Here is a 22,329-nt window from a genome sequence, read left to right as displayed (position 1 = left end):
TAATTTTGCACTTGGAAATATGCTTATCCATTTTTGTCTAATACGTATTATTGAAGTTTTGATCAAAAAAAATTATCTTGGACAACCATAGGCTCCAGTTTAAACCTTTTTCTAATTTCTTATTCTCCTTAATAATAAATGTGAAATTTCTATATAAATTCAGCTGATCTGTTCAGTTATGAATTATAAATACCTATTATCAGCCACACTCAAGAGGTCCATGAAATAAGGATCTTCCATATGAATTTGTGGTGCTGATGCAATTTCAGATGGAGGAATTGGCTGATCAATTTGCATTCGTTGTCGACGGAATGGTATAGTGCGCTTTCTACCACCTGCATAAGGAAAACGAGTTTTGATTTGCAATCAATCTGAATCTTTGAGATTTACTTTCAATATCCATTTCTTATCCTATTGTGCTATACATACGTTCCATATTAATCACTGCACTATGATTGATTTGTCAAATCCTATTCGTCTAATTTAAGATGCAGCTTTGAAATAACCTTGTTTAAACAAAATAAACTACTCCAACACTGATTGCTCTTAACATCTCTACATTTTGACAACATTCTGCTTCCAGCATCAGTAATCTTCCTCCATGCAGGTGTATACAAAATTCTTGGTAACTGGTTGACACAGGTCTATTTGTTCTATGATGTCATTTTGTGACTTAACCTTCTGTGATGCAATATTATTTCCTGAGCATTAACATGACATCGATGTGATTGTGATGGTGTCACTGTAACCTCATATTTTGTTTGTCTTCTGATTCATATACAGTGAATTCATGAAGAGTTAAATTTGGACACCTGAACCCCAGTTGTGACGAAGCCGTCAGCCATTGTCAGTAGAATAGAAATCACATTTAAGGATGCCGATTGTAAGGTCAAGTTTTGGGTGGTAGTTCTGGCATAACCAAACTTGTACACGCTTACCTCTGACCCCACCAACTAAAGTGATTAGACTTAGGACACTTTAGAGCATAATAATCATTCAACACAATGCTCTCTGTGTGAAAGGACATTCAAACCTTGCAAGTACGGCTAAACTGTAAGCAAGTTAGAAGTGCAATTGACTGGAGGTAAAGCAAATTAATAACAGCAATTTAAAAAACCATGGCACAAAGCAAACAGCACACATCGCTAAAGAGTGCCAGATTTCACCATGCATTTGTTAACCATTCTTAAACACCGCTTGGAACATTTTAACATTCCTTCCAGCAAACTGGCTATCTCATCATCAAATCTGCTCTGCTAACACTCTTCAAGAACACTCTCAGCTCTGCTCCAATCCTGTAGGAAAGATGCTTTGTCTTGGCAGAAAGCCTGGGCCACAATGAGTTCACTTGCACCAATGGATAGCTGGACTAGTACAAGAATTTCCAGCATTTTTGAAGCATGACTCAAGAAAGCTGATAAAATGTATTAACTGAAGGAAATTAAAATTATCATTACAAACAAGAGCCTACACAACCTGAAAACCCACTATCTACAGCAGCTAACCTCTCAGGTTTGAGGGCCAGCAAAAAGAAGCAGAAGTACAGTTCAATTTTTGTCTCTCTTTATTTATTCCTGGGATGAGGGCATTCTGGCCAGGAACCATTTATTGCCCATCTCTAATTGGTCAGGGAGCAGTTGAGAGTCAACCACATTGCTACGGGTCTGGAATCACATGTATGCCACACCAGGTAAAGCTGAGAAGCAGGAGGCTGGAAGAACACAGCAAGCCAGGCAGCGTCAGAGGTAGAGAAGTCAACATTTCAGACACCTGAAATGTTGACTTCTCCACCTCCTGATGCTGCCTTGCTTTCTGTGTTCTTCCAGCCTCCTGTCTATCTACCTTGGATTCCAGCATCTGCAGTTTTCTTTGTCTCACACCAGGTAAGGCTGGCAGTTTCCTTCCCTAAAGGACATTAGTGAACCAGATGGATTTTTCTGACAAACAACAATGGATTCATGTCGTCATTAGACTGTTTGATTGCAGATATTTATTGAAATAATGGTCTAGAGACTACATTTATGATGAGGAACTTGTCAATGTTGTAATGGAAAGCACAATTGCCAACTACTTCCACCATGCAGGGTTCAAATGACTGTTCAAGATGGATAAAGTGAGGAGGATCAAGGTCAGGCCAATCAACTTGATAACAAAGCTCCTTTTAGTAGCCTGTGAAACTACTATGAAAATCCCAACAAAGGCAATTAATGAACCTGACACTGATGTGTACAACATCATAAATTGCACAATGGGACCTGACTGATAAGGCAATCATAGATGCAATACATTCTTCAACCAAGGAGCCCAATGACTCTTTTGCTCACTGATCCACCTATTTTCCTAAATAAAGCTACATTGATGGCATGGCAGACCGCAACACAGCCATCTAAAGATGGTACATTAAGGTTAGAAGGACACAGATTTTCCAAATCAAATTCCCAATATTTTATAATGTCTTTTAATTTACAAGGTCAGTCCATTGTAAGGTGTGTATAAATTGCACATAAAGACATTTTTCATGTATTTGATGTTTTAGCATGTTTTCATTTAATATGGTATTTTGGCCTGGAACATGTTTGTAGACAAATTGGGTTACATTCAGGCCTCCTCAGCTACCTTGAAACCCCTTTAACACAATCTGTTGGGTTAAAATCCTGCCATTTGACTCATCATGATTTTACTTTATTTGGAAGTGAAACAGGAAAGTTCTCCACAAATAAAATGCACTTTGAATGGCCTAAATTAATTACACAATGGAACTTAATTAAATTTCTGGAAATCTTTTCTAGTAAATTACATTACTATTTTTTGGATTTTTTTTGTACTTTCTCCATATTCAATGTAGAAACACAAAACATGCCAAAACTATTAAAAATTTTAAATGGTATTTAACGCCTTAGTGATTTTCACTCTTAGAAATATCAACCTGTGCACACACACCACTTCAACACAGCTGGATTTGATTTGTTTCTTGTACAGTACCAAGATGCTGACTTCCGATAAAATGAATAAAACTAGTCATGGACTGAGAACAGACATCACACAATGGAGGGCAGTGTAGATCCAAGATGTTAGGTCTACTCAATCTACACATTGATATTTAATTATCAGTCCCATATATATATATATATATGAAGGAATATTTTCACTTACATTTCTCTATGGATAAGATTTTGCATTGTTACAATGAAAGACATAGGACAGAGTCTACAATAGATTTCACTATGTTTCTAGCCATAATTGTAATTCAGTATACTTTTGGTACATTCTACAATTGCCAAACAGCACAACTTTATTAAACAAATTACTTCAATACAATTACATTCATGTTTCCTTTGAAGAAAATAAACAAAACAACTCGAAGAGTAGTATTCTTACCTGGAGTTTGCACAACCGCTTGCAGGTTTTTCTCTTGTAATTGCTGGATCTTATCAGTCTTTGCTTTACTCTCCTTTTCCAGGCATCGCACTTTATGCACATATTGGTTATTTAAAAACTTCAAATCTGCAGTGTCATGTTCCAATTTTCTTATGGTGTGTTTTAAATCTTCAGTTAAAGGAATAATAATTGTAATGAAACCACACTTTGTAGCACAATAGCCAGTCATGTTGGTCACAATATAAGAAAGAAACCCAGTGCAGAAATGGCCCAGCAATTTGTAACAATTAACCATTTATTCTGAAAACAGCACTTTGTTTTTAGTATGACAAACTATTAACGAAAATACTTCAAGTGAGCAAGAAGAGCAGAAGTTGCACACCAAGACAGGGTAGCAAACCCTACTCTGGCCTCAGTCAAATAAACCAAGGTAGATCAATGTCTTGTCCTGCACCTGGACAGGAAGCAGCAAAGCATTTCACATGGAAATAGCTTCTCTAAAGGAAGGCAATGGTCTGGAAGAGTTGGTAGTAATTTTATGCCTACATATAGCTGAGGTTTTAAATTTGTATGGTTAGGTAATGAAGTGCACTAAACTGATAGAAAAAGAGAGAAAATGTACTGCATAAACTTTCCTTGACCTTGATAATCTGATAGCATTTGCTCAATCCATTGCAATTGTACAGGAAAAGCAATAGACCATTTAATACTTCCAAACAACGGAGAGATCCCACTTCCCTCCAATGCCCTATCAGTTCTACTCTCAATCATCAGCAAAGAGATGAAAGAGATCATCAACAGTGCTACCAAATGGCATTTCCAAAACATCTCACTGAGAGCTTGGTTTTTGCCAAGGCCACATAGCTCCTGATCTTATTACAAAAACAGACAAAAGATATGGCATCAAGAAGCCCTGATAAAACTGGAGTCAATGGGAATCAGAAGGAGGTGGATCTCTCCATTGTTTGGAGTCACACTGTCAGAATGGAAGATGTTTGTGGTTGTTGCAGGTCAATTATCTCAGCTCAGCACATCCCTGCATGAATTCCTCAGGGGTATATTCTAGGTATAATCATCTTCAGCTGCTTCACTAATAACCTTCCTTCCATCATAATGTCGGAAGTGGGGACTTCACTGATGACTGCACAATATTTCAAATCATTTGCAACACAACAGATACCGAAACAGTCCATATCCAAATGCAGCAAGACCTTGACTTGTATGATAAATAGCAAATAGCAGGCAAGCATTCAACTGGCTGGCAGTGATCATCTCCAACAAGAGGAAATTAAACTTTCGCTGCTTAATATTCAATGGCATTACCATTGTTGAATACGCACCACCAAAATCCTCAGAGTTATCATAAACCAACTAGAACAGGTCCATAAACACTATGATTACAAAAGCGATCAGAGCTCAGAATTCTGCATCTAATAGTTCATTTCACGTCTCTCCAAGGCTTTTCCCCAATGCCACCATCGACAAGATGCAAGCCAGGGATGTGATGGAATAATCCCCACGTGACTGGATGGACACAGTTGCTACAGCACACAAGAAACTTGACACATCCAGGACAACGTAGCCCACTAGATTTGCATCTCATCTAACACCATGCAGACTCATTTCCTTCACTAGCAATGCATTGTGACAGCAGCATGCACCACCTCAATGTACAGTAGCAACTCCATGAACAACAGCTATCAAACCCATAAACTCGACTAACTAGAAGGTCAAGGGCATCAGATGCATGGTAGCACAACCATCCAGAATTTCCTGTCCAAGATATGCACCATCCTGACTTGGAACTATATACTATTCCTCACTGTCACTGGGTCGAGATTCTGGAACTCACTCCCATACAGCATTATCAATGTCCTCATTCTCCAAGGGTAGCAGTGATTCAATGTAGCTGACTACCTACCTCTCCATTAGGGATTAGGTAACAAATCCTGTTCGAGTCAGTGACATACACAATCCTTTGAATAAAAAAAATGACTGTGTACATGCAATCATCTGTATTAATTTGTTAGGAATATTTTACAAGATTAAATATTAAAATATGAATCTTTATATTATTTAAATATTCAAGGGGCTACAACATCCTTTCCTGTAGCATTTTTAGTGTTAGAGAACATATGGAGGAAAGGGAGATGTTAACTTTGTCTCTATGAATGAATAATAGATCACCGGAAAATCAAGGTCACAGATAAAGACTGATAAACCCCTAAGTCAAGAAAAGGATCATACTCTGGTCAGAGATTATTTGTCACAGTTCGAAGTACCAGGTAAAAGTTCAAAATTTAACAAATATACTTATGGTACAATAAGAAAGAATTTGAATAAAAGGCCAAAACATAACAGACAAAATTTCAAATATATGTTGTCATGTATAGAAGAGTCCAATGCTGTATTACAGTCTAAGAATCGAAAATTTTCCAACCTGTCCCGAGGTCAATGAATTCTCAGCATGGTAAGGACCTAATAGGCACCCAGGGTTGGATTTGCTTTGGATTGGGTCTCAAGAAAAGACATGTATTTGTCTCTTGGGTATTTGGAATATGTCCTCGAGATAGTTTGGAGTTGAGAACAGATTGCTTTATTTACATGACATTTTATAATTCAACATAATGTTAAGGAACTACTGTCACATTAGCAACTACTTGGTTGTGAATCACAAGCAGCGCTCTGTTCTGGACTGACATCCTTGTTCCAGTGATAATCATGGGGAAATTCACACTTAATCTTCGAACTATACAAGTCTATTTTCCAGTCAAAATAGTACACTACTCCTATAGAACTTGGATCCATGACTCAAAATCCCTACATGTTTCAATTCACTAATGCACAATGGGCATGTTTATATAATTTACACAATACAATTCAATACAGAACAGGAAAAGGCCCTCCTGCCCACCAAACCTGCACCGACTCATAATCCTTATTTAGACCTGCTACTTATTGTCCATACCCAGTTTGTATCCCTCTGACCACTTCCCATTCATGTGTCTACCAAGACATGCCTTAAATATTGCTAGCGTGCCTGTTTCCACCAACATTTTTTGGCAATGTATTTCAGGCACTCACCACCCTCTGTGTGAAAATCTTTCCCTGCACTTCTCTCCTAAACTTTCCCCCTTTTACCTTGAACCTGTGGTCTCTTGTACTTGAGCTTTTCACCCTGGGAAAAAGCCCCTGACTATCCACTCTATCCATGCCTCTCATAATTTTGAAGACCTCTATCAAGTCGCCCTTCAGCCTCCAGCTTTTCAATGAAAACAATCCAAATTTATCTAATATCTCCTCATAACTAAAACTCTCCAAGAGGATGTGGGATCACTTGATCAGGTCCTGGAGATTTATCTATCTTTATGCTTTCTAAGACCTCCAGCACTTGTAATGTGAATTGTTCTTTTTAGAAACATCAATATTTATTTCCCGGAGTTCTCTGGTCTCCATTTCTTTCTCCACAATAAAAACTAATTTAAAATATTCATTAACTATCTCTCCTATCTCCTGAGAATCAACACAAAGATAGCGTTTTTGATCTTTGAGGGGATCTACTTGCTCTTTAGTTGCTCCTTTGCTCTTAAAGTACTTGCAGAATCTCTAAAATTTTCTTAATCCTATCTGTCAACACTATCTCATATTCCACCCTTTGTGTTCCTGATTTCCCTCTTTAAAATGCCCTTACACTCTTTATACTCTAAGAAATTCAAATTGTCTACATCTAATAAATGATTATTTTTTATTCTTGACCATCTTTATTCATTCATTGTTCCCTCATCTTACCAGCCTTATCTTTCACACATATCTCATAATTCATTTGAACTCTCGTTATCTCACTTCTGAAAGCCTTCCACTTGTCAGTAGCCCCTTTATCTCTGAACAGTCTATTCCAGTCAACTTTTGATAGTTACTCTAGAGTTAACTACTTCACAATACATTCCTGGCTGACTCCCACTTTTTCCGCTCTGCCTCTCATTTGTAGCAAATTTTGCTCACCCTAAACCACTGCCCTCACTGATCTGGTTCAGCAACACTCCAGTTTCAAAATTCCCATCTTGTTTTCATAAACCTCCATAATTTCACCCATCTTCATTTCTGTAACTTCCTTCAGCACCACAAATCTTGGAGGTATCTGCACTCTTATAATTCTGACCATTTAATTGCTCCTCATTGATAGCCATGCTGCTTCCTAGGCCTCAAGCTCTGGAATTCTCTCCCCACATCCCTCCATCTCTCTACCCACTTTTCCTCCTTTCAGACACTTCTTAAAAGCCTACCTCTTTGAGCAAGCTTCAACCATCTACGCTAATATTATGCAGCTTGATATCATATTTTGATTCATAATACTCCGTGAGGCACCATGAGATACTTTATTATAATGAAAGTGCTTTAAAAATAGAGCATTAAAAGTGACAATTGACAATGAGAAGCGTGCCCTTAAAACCCACCTCATTGATCATACTTTGGTCACACTTCCCGAAAAAAAATACGACTGCTGCTTTAGTTTGATATCTACCCTTATCTAATTAGCCTTTTCTTCATTCATTCATAGTTTGTGGACATTGTTGGCTCAGGCCAGCATTTATTGTCCAACCCTTGTAGTCCTTGAGAAGGTGGCAGTGAACTGCCTTCTTGAAATGCTGCAATCCATTTATGGCACCTTCGATTTTTGCTTTGTTAAAGGTATAATTTAATTGCAAATTGTGCAAGGAATATTTGAAAATGCATGAAGACAGAATTAACCTCATTTGTTTACAAAATAAACATTAATATTGTTTATATCACTGTTTCAAGAATTTGCGACAAGTTACACACAGATCTCATGAATACCTTTGACATGTAGATCTGTTTCTTCCTTTAACCTCAGTAATTCCTGATGGAGCTTGTTATTCTCTTGGACAAGACGTGCATTTTCAGCTCTATATGGTTCAAGTACAGAGTCCAAGTTCTTGCTCTCTTTCTCCGTTTTTCCAGATGACAGCTTGGCATTGCGAAGGCTTTCTGTTGTGTGCACCAAATCACTGCAACACATTAATTTTTTTAGAACATGACAAAGTGATGGGGAAACGTGCTAAACTCAATTAGTAGTAACTTCTTAAGAATTTACAAAATGCAAGAGATTTATTTTCATGTTTGGTTATTTCACCAAAGGCACAAATATTAATTCGATTTCATTTTTAACTACGTGCATAAAAATGCACTTGTGAGAACTAACCAATAGGTGGGGGTAGTCAACCTTTTGCAGGAGGGGACCACATCAACGTGTTAGAAAGAGTGATGCATGAAAACTATATATTGTGTTTAATTTCAGGTTCATTCTCAAGAATTTAAACAAAGTATTTACAAAAGCAGACTGTTACCAACGTTGTGTTGGTCATTAGCATCTTTACATATGCACATAGTTCCAGTGATGTCAACTAAAATAATCCCCTCTGAAGTGCTTGCCACTTCTATCTGCAGGAATTCCGTTTGCATAATCTTTAAAGCATTCATGAAATAGGAAAAAATTGGGGCCTGGCAGATTTGACCCATTTGAACCAATTTATTTCCATGGATTATAGGTGCTGAGTGTTTGCATACACTTATCTGCTTCTTCATACATGTTAGAATGTTACAGTTAGCAGAAGGGGCAGAAAACTGCACGGGCTGGATTTGAAATCAATGGTACAAGAGTGAAGGATCATGTTATTCATTGTGAGTCCTTTAACAGATATCACAATCTGTTTGGGATGGACTGGAGTTTGCAACTAGCCCTGAATTTTGAAGCAAGTATTTCTCACTACTTATTCAGGGAATTTTATCTGGTCAGGCTCCTGAAGAAAGACAGCAGGAACTTAACAGATAATTATAGAAAAAAACAGTGTGACTGTTTGTCTCCACCAGATGGTGATTCCAATTGTCATAATAAATATTGCCTCAGGTGATAACTACCTACTGATATGTGACTTCTTTAATATAAAAAAAAAGCAAAGATCAAAAACAGGCTTTATCATCCCAGGAATCTAACTCAGATCATAACATAAAAATAGAAAAATGTTTCACTTATATCAGAAATGGCTCTTTTCTGAGCTTTAAAGCAGAACACCACAAAATCATGGTAGCGTCATATTTGTTCTAGATGGCTGTTGTGGCACGTCAAAGCTTTGTTAATGCTCATTCAATGGTTACTGTGCCACTTAGCGATGGTATTGACAATAAATATAGCCTTACAAAAACTCAGGACTGGGGTGCTGGTGATTTCATCATCCGAAGACATTTCCGTCACCTCTAAACAGACCCCACCTCAGGGATATATTTCCCTCCCGACCCATTTCCACTTTCCGCAAAGACCATTCTCTCCATGACTACCTGGTCAGGTCCACGCCCCCCTACAACCCACCCTCCCTTCCTGGCATCTCCCCTGCCGTCGCAGGAATTGCAAAACCTGTGCCTACACCACCTCCGTCACCTCCATCCAAGGACCCAAAGGAGCCATCCATCAAAGTTTTACTTGCACATCCACCAATATCATTTATTGTATCCGTTGCTCCCGATGCAGTCTCCTCTACATTGAGGAGAAGGGACGCCTCCTAGCGGAGCGTTTTAGGGAACATCTCCGGGACACCCGCACCAATCAACCCCACCACTCTTCGTTGGCCAAACGTTTCAATTCCCCCTCCCACTCTGCCGAGGACATGAAGGTCCTGGGCCTCCTCCACCACCGCTCCCTCACCACCTGATGCCTGGAGGAAGAACGCCTCATCTTCTGCCTCGGAACACTTCAACCCCATGGCATCAATGTGGATTTCACCAGTTTCCTCATTCCCCCTTCCCCCATCTCACCCCAGCTCCAGCCTTCCAGCCCAGCACTGTCCTCATGACCTGTCCTACCTGCCTATCTTCCTTTCCACCTATCCACTCCACCCTCCCCTCTGACCTATCACCTCCATCCCCACCTCTACTCACCCATTGTACTCTTTGCTACTTTTTCCCTATCCCCACCCCCCCCTCTCATTTATCTCTCCACTCTGCAGGCACCCTGCCTCTATTTCTGATGAAGGGCTTTTGCCCGGAACGTCGATTTTCCTGCTCCTCAGATGCTGCCTGACGGCTGTACTTTTCCAGCACCGCTCTTATCTAGACTTTGTCCACAGTGATCCAACACATTTAAAAGAAAACCAAAAAAGTCAAATATTTGTCCATTTTTTTGGAAACTTTGCATAGTGGCAAAAGTATACAGTTCTGATATAACATGATGGTTGTGTTCCCCTATAGAAAATCGCGCGATGGAAAGCTGTCATAGAAAATCATGCTGTAAAAAAATAGTTATAGGAAATCGCTATAATTGTTTAGTAGAAAATTCACATTATCCAAACAGTGTACACAATTCATTAATCGCATTATAGCCAATTCGCATTGACAAAACATATTATACAAGAATGACCTGTATTCAGCTGTTCCCCTAATAGAAGCCTCAATCCAAATTGGGTTCGCAATTGGGCTCATAGTCAAACCTCCTCAGCCTCTCAGGCTGCACCTGCATTGAAGCCAAGGTGACACCCAGCTTTGACCTTGCTCTGTTTGTCTCAGTCTTGGAACTTACATTTATTCTTCTCAAGACAATTTACAAGCCTGCAATAGCTTGTTAGATGTTAGAGCTGGGCGTCCCCACTGTTCGCCATCAGCTGATGTGTGTGTGTGTGTGTGTGTGTGTGTGTGTGGGCGGGGGAGGGGGGTGGAAAATAGGCAATTACTGTACATAGGAGGAAGGGCCTGGCAAAGTTTATTAATTACTTTGAAATCCAATTTTGCTAATCTTAAAATTATTCATCCTTATCGAGTTTTACAAATTTAAAGTTAAAGATCAGGGAGGACCTGCGAACTCCAAAAGTTTGGGCTTCTCAGCAAAGCACAACTTTCGAATGGAAACATGGTGAAAGGCATTTCAAAAAACAGCAAATGCTGTGCAGATGCAAGCTTAATCATTTTTATTGTAAATTTTGTAGTTTATCTTATAAACTTTATTGCTAAAATAAGTCCTTAACTTAGAGGAGAAACAAAAAACACTCCTAATCATTGTTTTACCTTTTCCCTTTGGGTTTTTAGCAGCTCTTGCCGAATGTTCATTTCTGATCGGTTATTTTTGAATGCCCTTTGTAGTTTTCCAAAAGAGCTTTATCTCCTTGTTGCTATATTTGATTGGTACACTGCAAATTTCTTCAACCCATTTGAATTTGAAATTTTAGCCCATCAAGTATAAGCTTGGAACAAAATTTACAGATAGCAAAATGTGACATTCAAGTGCACTGGGGAATGGGATTATAAAATTATGAATTTATTCATAATTTTCCTGCCAATAATACTTATTAAATTAACGAAGCAAATTACAGTACAATGCTTTGAAATGCAACAAATATAGAGTTTTCCACCACAGAAGAAAATGCTCAGCTTGTCTAAAAAATAATGATAGAGCAACACAGAAATAAAAAACTTATTGATTTCTTTCCTTTAAATACCTGAAAAGCTTTTCCACCAGTGGGAGAGTCTCGATCCCAAGGGGTTGCCTGTAGCCAAGTTGATCTAAACGTTTCCGCAGGTTTATAAACTTTCTCTCCGAGGTGGTGGTCATATTAAGAAATGGTTTGCTATAAATTTATGTACAGTCCTAGATATTAAAACAAATAGGAAGTATAATACAAAATGATAAAAATAGAAATAGGCATAACTTTAAGGAATATGAACCTCAAGGAGGCATTCCAGATCCTTGCCCAACTTCCCATAATCCAACCTATTGGCCACAGAGAACTAAGTATCTGCAGCAAGGACATGACAACAAAGACCTTAGAACAAACAGAAATGTTCATACCACAATGGAAGATAATCACTGTAGAACTTTGGCACCTATAACCAATGAATACAAAATTCTGTAGGAAAGTCCATTTATTTGATCAACTCCTAAATTTGTATCAAGTTGGGTTGACCAGCACACTGTAAAGAGAGACTTGAGATTTTATGTTAAAATGAACTATCAAAAATAGGATTACATTGGCTGTTATGTAGATCACTGATATTATGAAGTAATTGGGACTGAGAGATTTCAGCTATACGGGGCTGGAAGATCAAGCGTTTTTCACTACAGCAGAGAAAATTCAATGACGATGTGTTAATATAGGTCTTCAAGAATGGGAGAATTACAGTAAGATCATAAGTGACCAAATATTTCCATTTATCAGCAAAGTAGTAAGAAGTATCAATGACCAACGATCATAACTCCGGATTACCCATGCACTATAGTGCAATATCTAATATTTTAAAAGAGGCGATCCTGCCAAGAGAATCAAATTTAGAGACTATCTAGGGAGGAACCCTAAAAATGACACCTGAAGTGACCTAGGAAGCTTGAAGGGGAAACACTGCAATTTCCTTGGTGTATCGTGGATTTTGAATGTAATAGGAGAAAAGACAGTATTCTGGGTGAGACACAGATTTGCATTTTCCACTTTCAAGAATATTGAGGGATAGGGATAAACATCAAGTTTCAACGCTGGTCTGATTGTGCTAATTGGCTGAGGTGTTCAAGTGTGCTAACCTGGGGTCAGGATCAAATGCCACTGCGTCCTGAAGGTTCCAGCTGAAGAACCATCCACTAATCACCCTTGAGTTGCCTGTGAATTAATCTATTGCTTCCATGCTAGGTGTCAGGCAATAGGAAATGGAACTGAAAAGGTCTCAAGTGCTGGATCCCAGTCAGCAACTTAGTTTAAATGGAAATGGAAACAACACTAAGAATTTTAGCAAATCTACAAAGGCAAGAATCTCAAAAGCGAATGCTCAACAACCAACACTCCACTATCCATACTTCGCAAATGATCCAGAGACTGATCCATATATCTTTTAATGTTTATCTTTATCTGACTCACTTCTTATTTCTAATCTTTGTTATAATGGTTGCGTTATTATTTCTTCTCACATTTAATAACTAATACAATCACTGTCCCATTAACTCAAGGAAGCCTTATTAAATTGTCTCCTTTTAAATATAAATATTATTTGATTTTTTTTTGGGGGGGGGGGAAGTTATCTCAAAAGGTGACAATAATTTTTAATTAATCCTTTTGCATCTTGCCCACGAAAATGGTGCTGCAAACGAGAGAGAGACAGAGAGAGAGAGAGAGAGACACAGAGAGAGAGAGCTTCACCTCTTTTTTCCTCACATAGAAGGCGCTCACATTGCTTTACAATTTGAAAGGTCATGTCAGAGCAACCCCACTGGGGAAATCCTGCAGACAACAGATATCTGCCGCTTGGAATTCTGCAGCAATGCAGGAGGATCCTCCATCCCCTAAAAGTGTATCATGTATTCCAGCAAGTGTTAATCAAGGCAGACTTGCACCTTTGTTTTGGCTGCCAGTACAGTTCCTGCATTGGCAGGAAATTGAGATGCTGACTACAAGTACATGTTTTAAGCATTTGCACAGACTCCCTCAGATATAGAGCTTACAAATCAGCTGTCAAGACCTGCTTCTGTTGTTTATCAAGAAATAGCAAAGGGAACATTCAGGAAACGTGCTGACAGTCTTGACATTGTCTAATTTTCCATGTTCTCTAAACTCTGACTGCTGTTATGATCCAGCTGTGCACTGACTCTAAATCAGGCGTCTGGAAATGTCCCCAAATCAGAATTTGGTGAAAGGTGTTATGGACCATGCCAGACCCCCTCAAAACATTTCAAGAAAGTAGCCAACTATAATAATTAATTAACTGCCCAAGATTCAACTGACTTTGTTTAGGAAACACATGAATTCTATTTAAACCTGTATATGAATAACACTATATGGGAACTGAGCAAGTATCACTGTGGTCATAATGTGGAACTTTGTCACTAACTTATTTTTCTTCAAGTGCATTTATGATATTGTTATGCATTGTATTAGGTTTTTGGGGATTTGTGATCACAGTTAACTATCATAGGTATTAAACCATTTTAAAGAAATTTTCAGGTGTTAATTGTTTAAAAACCCCTTTAGATATGATAAATTAATAATGCAGAAAGTTTATAGGCCATAACGGGATGAAGTGGTGGATGCAACCCTCTCGTCTTCAGCTGAAGGAGTCCTTAGGTCTACTTCCTCTTCTCCTGGCCCATCTTATGTCTGAAGGAGGCACTTGTTTGACAAGGACTACTCTTTCACAAGGGCACCCACTCTAACTCTGAGTATTTGTTGATTATACCCTATTTTTGTGGCTAGCAATCCACGTTGTATTCATCATGTCAGAATCCTTTAAGCCAATGAGCAAAATAACATTTGCCCACTTGTCCACTTCCATTGCAAAGTCAGTATAAAATTTCCTAAAAACAAAATCTTCCATTTTCCCTTAACAACTTGGGCACCAAGTAGTGGCCTGGTAGCCTTCATAACTGTTTTCTTGAACTTTCTTTTTATCCTTGTTTCAGAAATTGTTTGTATCTGGGGAAGAGAAGTAGCTGATGTAGCAGCCATTACGTGAAGTCTCATGTTACACCGGAAATACCGGAAGAGTTCAATTTTGAAAAGACCCCAATTTCCAACAGTTAACACCAGAAGAATTCTTCCCAAAGACGATAAACATAGTAGTGACAGAACATTGTGTGTGTCAGCGTTTAGATTTTGTAATGGTGTGGCTTTAGGAGTGGGACAACCAAATTTTGTTGAGCCGTTTGCATCATTTGAGATGTACTATTTGATCTAAGTTTCACAGAGCTGTAAACCTTTGAAATTCCTAACAAAACCCTACAATTCTGTGGACAACAATATCAAGCTGATTAAAAATAAATGAGAACATTAAAATTCAATCGCAAATTTTAGATGATGTGTTTTTCCTGTCTCTTCATTGCCTTCATGGTTCAAGAGATTGGCATGATTCCCAGAATATAAGCTAAATTCTCACGTCAAGATTCCAACTTCTGTATTGAAATATGATATTGTATGGATGTAAATAATAAATTTGTTTGTTCTATGTTGTTTTCTTTCATTTATCTAAACATTTTTTAAACAGCTTTGTACTATTCTTCCCTTAAGGATTTGGGAAGAGGAGGAACCACAAATCAGACCTTTTTTTTATTTTTAAAATTAGCCTGTGTTGTTACTGTTTATGAACTTGGGATATTTCTAAAGGTGCTGGAGTGTCTTATGCACATTGCCTTCCATTAGGTTTTAATGTTTTGTGCTGGTTGAACAGAGATAGCATGCCATCTTCTTCTATTGCAGACGACTATCGAGAGAGAGTTCAATTTGAATCAACCACTTTTGAACTGGCATTTAACCATTACGAGCTGTTGTAGGAGTGTTTTACTGATCTGGTTAAGTAGAAGGAATATAGGAGTTGTGGATGACTTTGTGTTGGATGTGAAATGGAGCAAAACAAACATTAGTGGTTCGTTCTACCTACATATTTCACGTTACCTTGAAATTGGGCAACATCACTCAATCTTCATTTTAAAACATACGAAGTACCCGTATTGAGTGAGACACTGCACATTATATAAAGTGGTTAATGTGCTATCACACTGGCAATCAATTGAAGTGAGTCTTTGGACACATTTACAATGTTTGTGAAAGAATAACTTTTGTACAATCACTTATGTAACACTGTGCCCATTACTCCCCCAACAGAAAGTGCTCTTCACCTGACATGTACTAGTATTATTTTCCTTGCAACTTGCATTCAATGTGCTACCTTCACTCTCGTTCAAAATAATACTGCTATATCTCTACTTCATTTTGCATCTGAGTGTTTCATGCCCATGCCCTATTCCTCATTAAAGTTAACACACACTTCATCCACACTCCAATATAGGGTGAATGCTACTTACAGTTTCTCTTCCTCCCAGAGTGTTCATGGTTTTCGACTTTCCACCTTGGCCCCTCATAGTATCCACCCTTGAGGTGCAGCTCCTATCTTCATCTTTGACTCTGCCTCTCACTTCAACAATCCAATTCCCACCACTATATGATAATCCTGGTTGCTGCAGTATGGTGGTGGTACGATACTGCCACTTACATGTAATATCTGCAGTCACGTCAAGTAGTAGTGGGGTTCTGGCATGTGTCATATGAGAAAATGGGTTTCAATTTGCACCGATTTTTATCGGATGTGGACTGTGTGATGGAGAGGCAATGGCCTCATGGTAATGTCGCTAGACTAGTAATCCAGAGACTCATGGGAACCCGGGTTTGAATCCCAACATGACAGATGGTGGAATTTGAAATAAGATTTTTTCTAAATAGGTCTTTATGATGAAACCATAGTCAATTATTGTAAAAACTGTCTGGTTCATTAATGTCCTTTAGGAAAGGAAAGCTGTTGTGCTTGTTCTGGCCTAGACATAACTCCAGACTCTCTAACAACGATGTGCTTGACTCTCAAGAGACCTCTGAAATGTCTTAGCAAGCCAATCAGTTGTATCAATCTAGAAAGCCTCAACAAAGGAATGAAACTAGACAGGCCACTTGGGATCAGCTAAGGCACTGAAAGTAACAATAGCAAATGTAGCACTGTCTGAAAAGTTCTCCTAACACCTGGGACAAGTGCTAAAACTGAAAGAGCTATCTCAGTTTAGTCACACAGCACCTATTACAGTCAATATAGTCACAGTCACAGAATCATATTTAAACACACTGCCCCAGATAACAGCATCCCCATTCCTGATTATGTCCTGTCCCATTGTCGGAGGCTAGGGGGTGATCTTATAGAGGTTTACAAAATTGTGAGGGGTATAGATAGGATAAATAGACAAAGTCTGTTCCTTGGGGTCGGGGAGTCCAGAACTAGAGGGAATAGGTTTAGGGTGAGAGGGGAAAGATATAAAAGAGACCTAAGGGGCAGCTTTTTCACACAGAGGGTGGTACGTGTATGGAATGAGCTGCCAGAGGAAGTAGTGGAGGCTGGTACATTTGCAACATTTAAGAGGCATTTGGATGGGTATATGAATAGGAAGGGTTTGGAGGGGTATAGGCCAGGGGCTGGCAGGTGGGACTAGACTGGGTTGGGATATCTGGTTGGCATGGACAGGTTGGACCGAAGGGACTGTTTCCATGCTGTACATCTCTATGACTCTATGACTCAATGGTTGTGGTAATTTACATTTGGGAGGGAACTGCCTAACATTGACTCTAGTCCCCATGAAATCTCATGACTTCAGGTCAAACATAGGCAAAGAAACCTGTTGATTATGACACCTTGCCCTTCATTGGCTAATGAATCAGTACTACATGTCAACCAACACTTGATGGAGACAGAGGTCGGCAAGTATGCAGGACGTAATTTGTGTGGGGGACTTCAGTGAACATCATCAAAAGTGGCTTGTCAAGACCACTTTTGACCAAGTAGGTAGAGTCCCTGTGACATAGCTGCTGGACTAGGTTCATGGCAGGTGCTGAAGGAACTAACATGGTGGGAATAACTTACTTGACCTCATCATGACCAATGCACATGCTGCAGATGCACCTATCAATGGCAGTATGGTAGGACTGACACGATCCTTGTGAAGAAAAGTTCTATTTTCATATTGAAAATACCCTCCCTCATATTTTGTGGCACTACCACCATGCTAAATCGGTACACTCCATACAGATCAGGCAACTCGATTGGATATCCTTGAGGTGCTTTGGACCATCAGCAGCATTGTACTCCAGCACAAAGTGCAACCTCATGGCTTGGCATATTCTCCACTTCACCATTGCTATTAATCTATGATTACTAGGAGGCACGTACCTAACAATGAGGTGTCAACCTGAAGTTACAAAACAACTATTTGTACAACAAATAGCATAAGTAACATATGATAGACAGAGCAAAGCAATTCGCAACAGTGGATCAGATCTGTAGTTCTGCCACATCCAGTCTTGAATGGTGATGGACAATTAAACAACTCACTGGAGGAGGAGTCTCCATAAGCATCTCCATTCTCAAGAATGGGATCCCAGCGCATTAAGCACAAACAATAAGGTTGAAGCATTCATGACAATCTTCATCCAGAAGTGTCAAATGGATGATCCATCTCCTTTTTCTCTAGAGGTCCCCAGCATTATAGATGCCAGTTTTCAGCCAATTCAATTCACTCCACGTAATATCAACAAAGGAGTAAAGGTACTGGATACTGCAGAGGCTGTGACCTCTGACAACATTATAGCAATAGCACTGAAGACTTGTGCTCCAAAACTTGCCAGGCTTCTTGTCAAGTTATTTCAGTATAGCTGAAACACTGATCCAACCAACAATGTGGTCGGTTGCCCAGATATGTTTTGTATACAAAAAGCAGGACAAATCCAATCTGATCCCACTCATGTACTCCAATTATCAGTAGAGTGATGATAAGGCAGTCCTCTCAAGCAATAACCTGCTCACTGAAACTTAGTTTGGATTCCACTAGGACCACTTGGCTCCTGACCTCATTAAAGCTGGTTAGAGTCATCCTGTCTTGAATGAAGATGGTTGTGGTTGTTGGAGGTCAGTCCTCTCAGCTCCAGGACATTTTTGGTACTGTCCTACACCCAACTATGTTCAGCTGCTTCTTCAAAGACCTTCTCTCCATCACAAGATCAGAAGTTGGGATGTTCACTGCACAATGTTCAGTAAAATTCATGACTCCTCATACTGAAGCAGTCCATGTCCATGTGTAACAAGACCCAGAAAATATCCAGGTTTGGGCTGATAAATGGCAAATAACATTCATGCCACACAAGTGCTAAAAAATTAACATCTCCAAGATTGAATGTAATCATCATCCCATGACATATTCAATGGCATTACTGTCACTAAATCCCCTGCTATCAGCATGCTTGCAGGTTACCACTGACTAGAAACCAAACTGGACAAAATTAGTCGTATGAATATTAAGACAAAAACAGCAAGCCAGAGACTAGGAATTCTGCAGCCAGTAAGTCACCTTCTGACTCCCCAAAGTTCAAGTTAAGAGTGTGATGAAATAATTCCCACTTGCTGGAATGAGTGCAGCTTTGACAACACTCTAGAAGTTTGACACTGTGAGGACAAAGCACCCCACTTAACTGGCACCACATCGACAAACATTCCATCTACCATCAACACTGAAGTAGCAGCAGTGTATAACATCTATAATATGCACTTCAGAAATTCACCAAAATTCTTAACTGAGTACCTCCCAAAGGTACGTCCTGAAGGTTTCCCTCCAAACCATTCACCAGTTTGAGTTGGAACTATGTCACTGTTCCTTCAGTGACAATAGGTCAAAATCTTAGAACTTTCTAATCACTTAGAATACAATAGGAGCATTATAGTGTGGAAACAGGCCATTTGGCCCAACAAGAAACTCGTTTGAGTTTTTTTTAAGAAATAATGAAGGGGATTGATGAGGGAAGAGTGGTGGGTGTGGTCTATATGAACTTCAGTAAGGCATTTGACATGGTTTCTCATGGTAGATTGCTTAGCAAGATTAGATCATGTGGAATACAGGGACCGGGACAATGAGCCATTTGGATACATAACTGACTTGAAGGTAAAAGACAGAAGGTGGTGGTGGAGGAGAGCTGCTTTTCAGACTGGATGCCTGTGACTCATGGTTTTGGGTTCAATGCTTTTCATCATTTATATAAATGAATTGGATGTGAACATAGGAGGTAAAATTAGTAAGTTTGCCAATAACACCAGAATTGGAGGTGTAATGGACAGCAAAAAAGGTTACCTCCAGGTGCAATGGGATCTTAATCAGATGGACCAATGGACTGAGTGGCAGATGGAGTTTAATTAAGATAAATGTGAGGTGCTGCATTTTGGAAAGGTAAATCAGGACAGGACTTATACACCTAATGGGCAGGTCCTGAGGGATTCTTGCTGAACAAAGAGACCTTAGAGTGCAGGTTCATGGTTCCTTGAAAATGGAGTCACAAGTAGATAGGATAGTGAATAAAGTGTTTGGTATACTTGACTTTACTGTACATAGAGTATAGAGTACAGGAGTTGGGAAGTCATGTTGTGGCTGTACAGGATATTAGTTTGGCCACTTTTGGAATACTCATGCAATTCTCCCTTCTATAAGAAGGATGTTGTGAAACTTGAAAGGGTTCAGAAAAGATTTACAAGGATGTTGCCAGGGTTGGAGGATTTGAGCTTTAGTAAGAGGTCGAATAGGCTGGGGCTGTTTTCCCTGGAGCGTTGGAGGCTGAAGGGTGGCCTTATTGATGATTATAAAATCACAAGAGGCATGGATAGGGTAAATCGACAAGATCGTCTGGGGGTGGCCAGACCATAGTGCATAGCTTTAGGGTGAGAGGGGAAATATTTATGAGGGACCTAAAGGGCAACTTTTTCATGCAGAGGTGGTACATGTATGGAATGAGCTGCCAGAGGAAGTGTACAATAACATTTAAAAGGCAGGTGGATGGGTGCATGAATAGAAAAGGCTTGGAGGAATATAAGCCAAATGCTGCCAAATGGGACCAGTTCTGGTCACATGGATGAGTTGGACCAAAGGATATGTTTCAATGCTGTACATCTCTATGACTCTGTAATTTCAAAATGTTAACATGGAAGTGTAGCAAATGATTAAGTTGGCAAATAGAATGTTCACCTGTTATTGCAAAGGAAATGAAGAACATAGCTGGGGCACTGCAGATGGTCTTGCAGCGCAAGCCACAGTCAAATCAGCAATGATCTTCCTGAATGGCAGAGTGGGCTCTCTATGAATGAAAAGGCCTGCTGCTCCTTATATTTCTTATCACCAGAACTCACTGCAGCCTCAGTTTGCCTTGATCATTTTGTTCAAGCTCTGGAATAGGGTTCAGGATAAACCGGAGGTGGAGCAACCAACTGGGAGAGGGAGAAAAAGCTGGGTTCAGGGTTTGTTTACTCTGCTGCAGCAATGAACAGTGTATTTAGTTTTAGCAAGACCCTAAACAGAGAATAAAAGAAAAGACAACGTGAAGATTATTGATATTGTTGCCAATTGCCAACAATGTAAATATTCCTGCTGCATGTTAACAATTAAAACAGTATTGCTGCTGTCACTCAATGATAGTGCCGCAGAGCCAGTCATACGCATGCGCAAACAGCGCTGAATGCCGGTTTCCGACCTTTCAATTTCTACCGGCCAAAAGCTCGGCCCTTTAATTAAAGGCCTCCCCCTAGTCTGAGCCCGGAAAGCCAAGCGCCATCTTCATCTTCCCCTTCCCCAGCCCGGACCGGACCACACCGACCGCGGAGCCTCCGCCGCTCCTGGCCTTTCCGAATCGACCCTGACTATTTCTAACACCTCCCGCTTCGCCAATCCGCACCGTGCCCGTCTCCTTACCGTGAGCTTCCCCGGCCCCACCGCTCGTCTCCACCGCTCCACCTGCCTCCGCCGGAACCCGAACCACCCGCGGCAAGACGTTTGAAAATGGCGCGCACCCCCGTCTACAATGACCAAGCCGCCCCACACCGCCACCAGACACTGCCTCCAGCGGGGACAAGAGGAACGACACCCAGACACTGCCTCCAGCGGGGCCGAGGGGAACGACACCCAGACACTGGCCCCAGCGGGGCCAAGGGAAACAGCACCCAGTCACTGCCCTCAGCGGGGCCAAGGGGAACAGCACCCAGACACTGCGTCCAGCCGGCCAAGGGGAACGGACACCCAGACACTGCCTCCAGCGGGGCCAAGGGGAACGACACCCAGACACTGCCTCCAGCGGGGACGAGGGGAACGACACCCAGACACTGCCCCCAGCGGGGCCGAGGGGAACGACACCCAGACACTGCCTCCAGCGGGGACGAGGGGAACGACACCCAGACACTGCCCCCAGCGGGGCCGAGGGGAACGACACCCAGACACTGCCCCCAGCGGGGCTGAGGGGAACGACACCCAGACACTGCCCCCAGCTGGGCCGAGGGGAACGACACCCAGACACTGCCCCCAGCTGGGCCGAGGGGAACGACACCCAGACACTGCCCCCAGCGGGGCCGAGGGGA

General features: G+C 40.5%; 1 protein-coding gene across 6 annotated transcripts in view; it reads right to left on the bottom strand.

Annotated features, from left to right (window-relative positions):
• Positions 1–21,784, bottom strand: part of cep135 (centrosomal protein 135) — a 135,695-nt gene extending 113,911 nt beyond the window's left edge. For 3 of the 6 annotated variants that reach the window (XM_072569596.1, XM_072569579.1, XM_072569590.1), the window contains exons 1-5: positions 21,671–21,784; positions 11,880–12,028; positions 8,215–8,405; positions 3,379–3,546; positions 194–335 (exon numbers count right to left, since the gene is read on the bottom strand). In XM_072569596.1, the coding sequence (XP_072425697.1) occupies positions 194–335; positions 3,379–3,546; positions 8,215–8,405; positions 11,880–11,992 (614 nt within the window). In that variant the 5' untranslated portion in view covers positions 11,993–12,028; positions 21,671–21,784. Of the gene's footprint in view, positions 1–193; positions 336–3,378; positions 3,547–8,214; positions 8,406–11,879; positions 12,029–16,216; positions 17,648–20,950; positions 21,272–21,670 lie in introns of those variants that run through there. The other 3 variants (XM_072569582.1, XM_072569584.1, XM_072569600.1) reach the window with 3 other exon arrangements.
• Between the last annotated feature and the right edge of the window lie 545 nt (positions 21,785–22,329).

Source organism: Chiloscyllium punctatum, chromosome 1 (assembly GCF_047496795.1).
Source record: "Chiloscyllium punctatum isolate Juve2018m chromosome 1, sChiPun1.3, whole genome shotgun sequence".
In the NCBI taxonomy this organism is placed as follows: domain Eukaryota; kingdom Metazoa; phylum Chordata; class Chondrichthyes; order Orectolobiformes; family Hemiscylliidae; genus Chiloscyllium; species Chiloscyllium punctatum.
The sequence above is the reverse complement of the archived record's forward strand: the minus strand, read 5'-3'. Positions and strand labels throughout refer to the sequence as shown.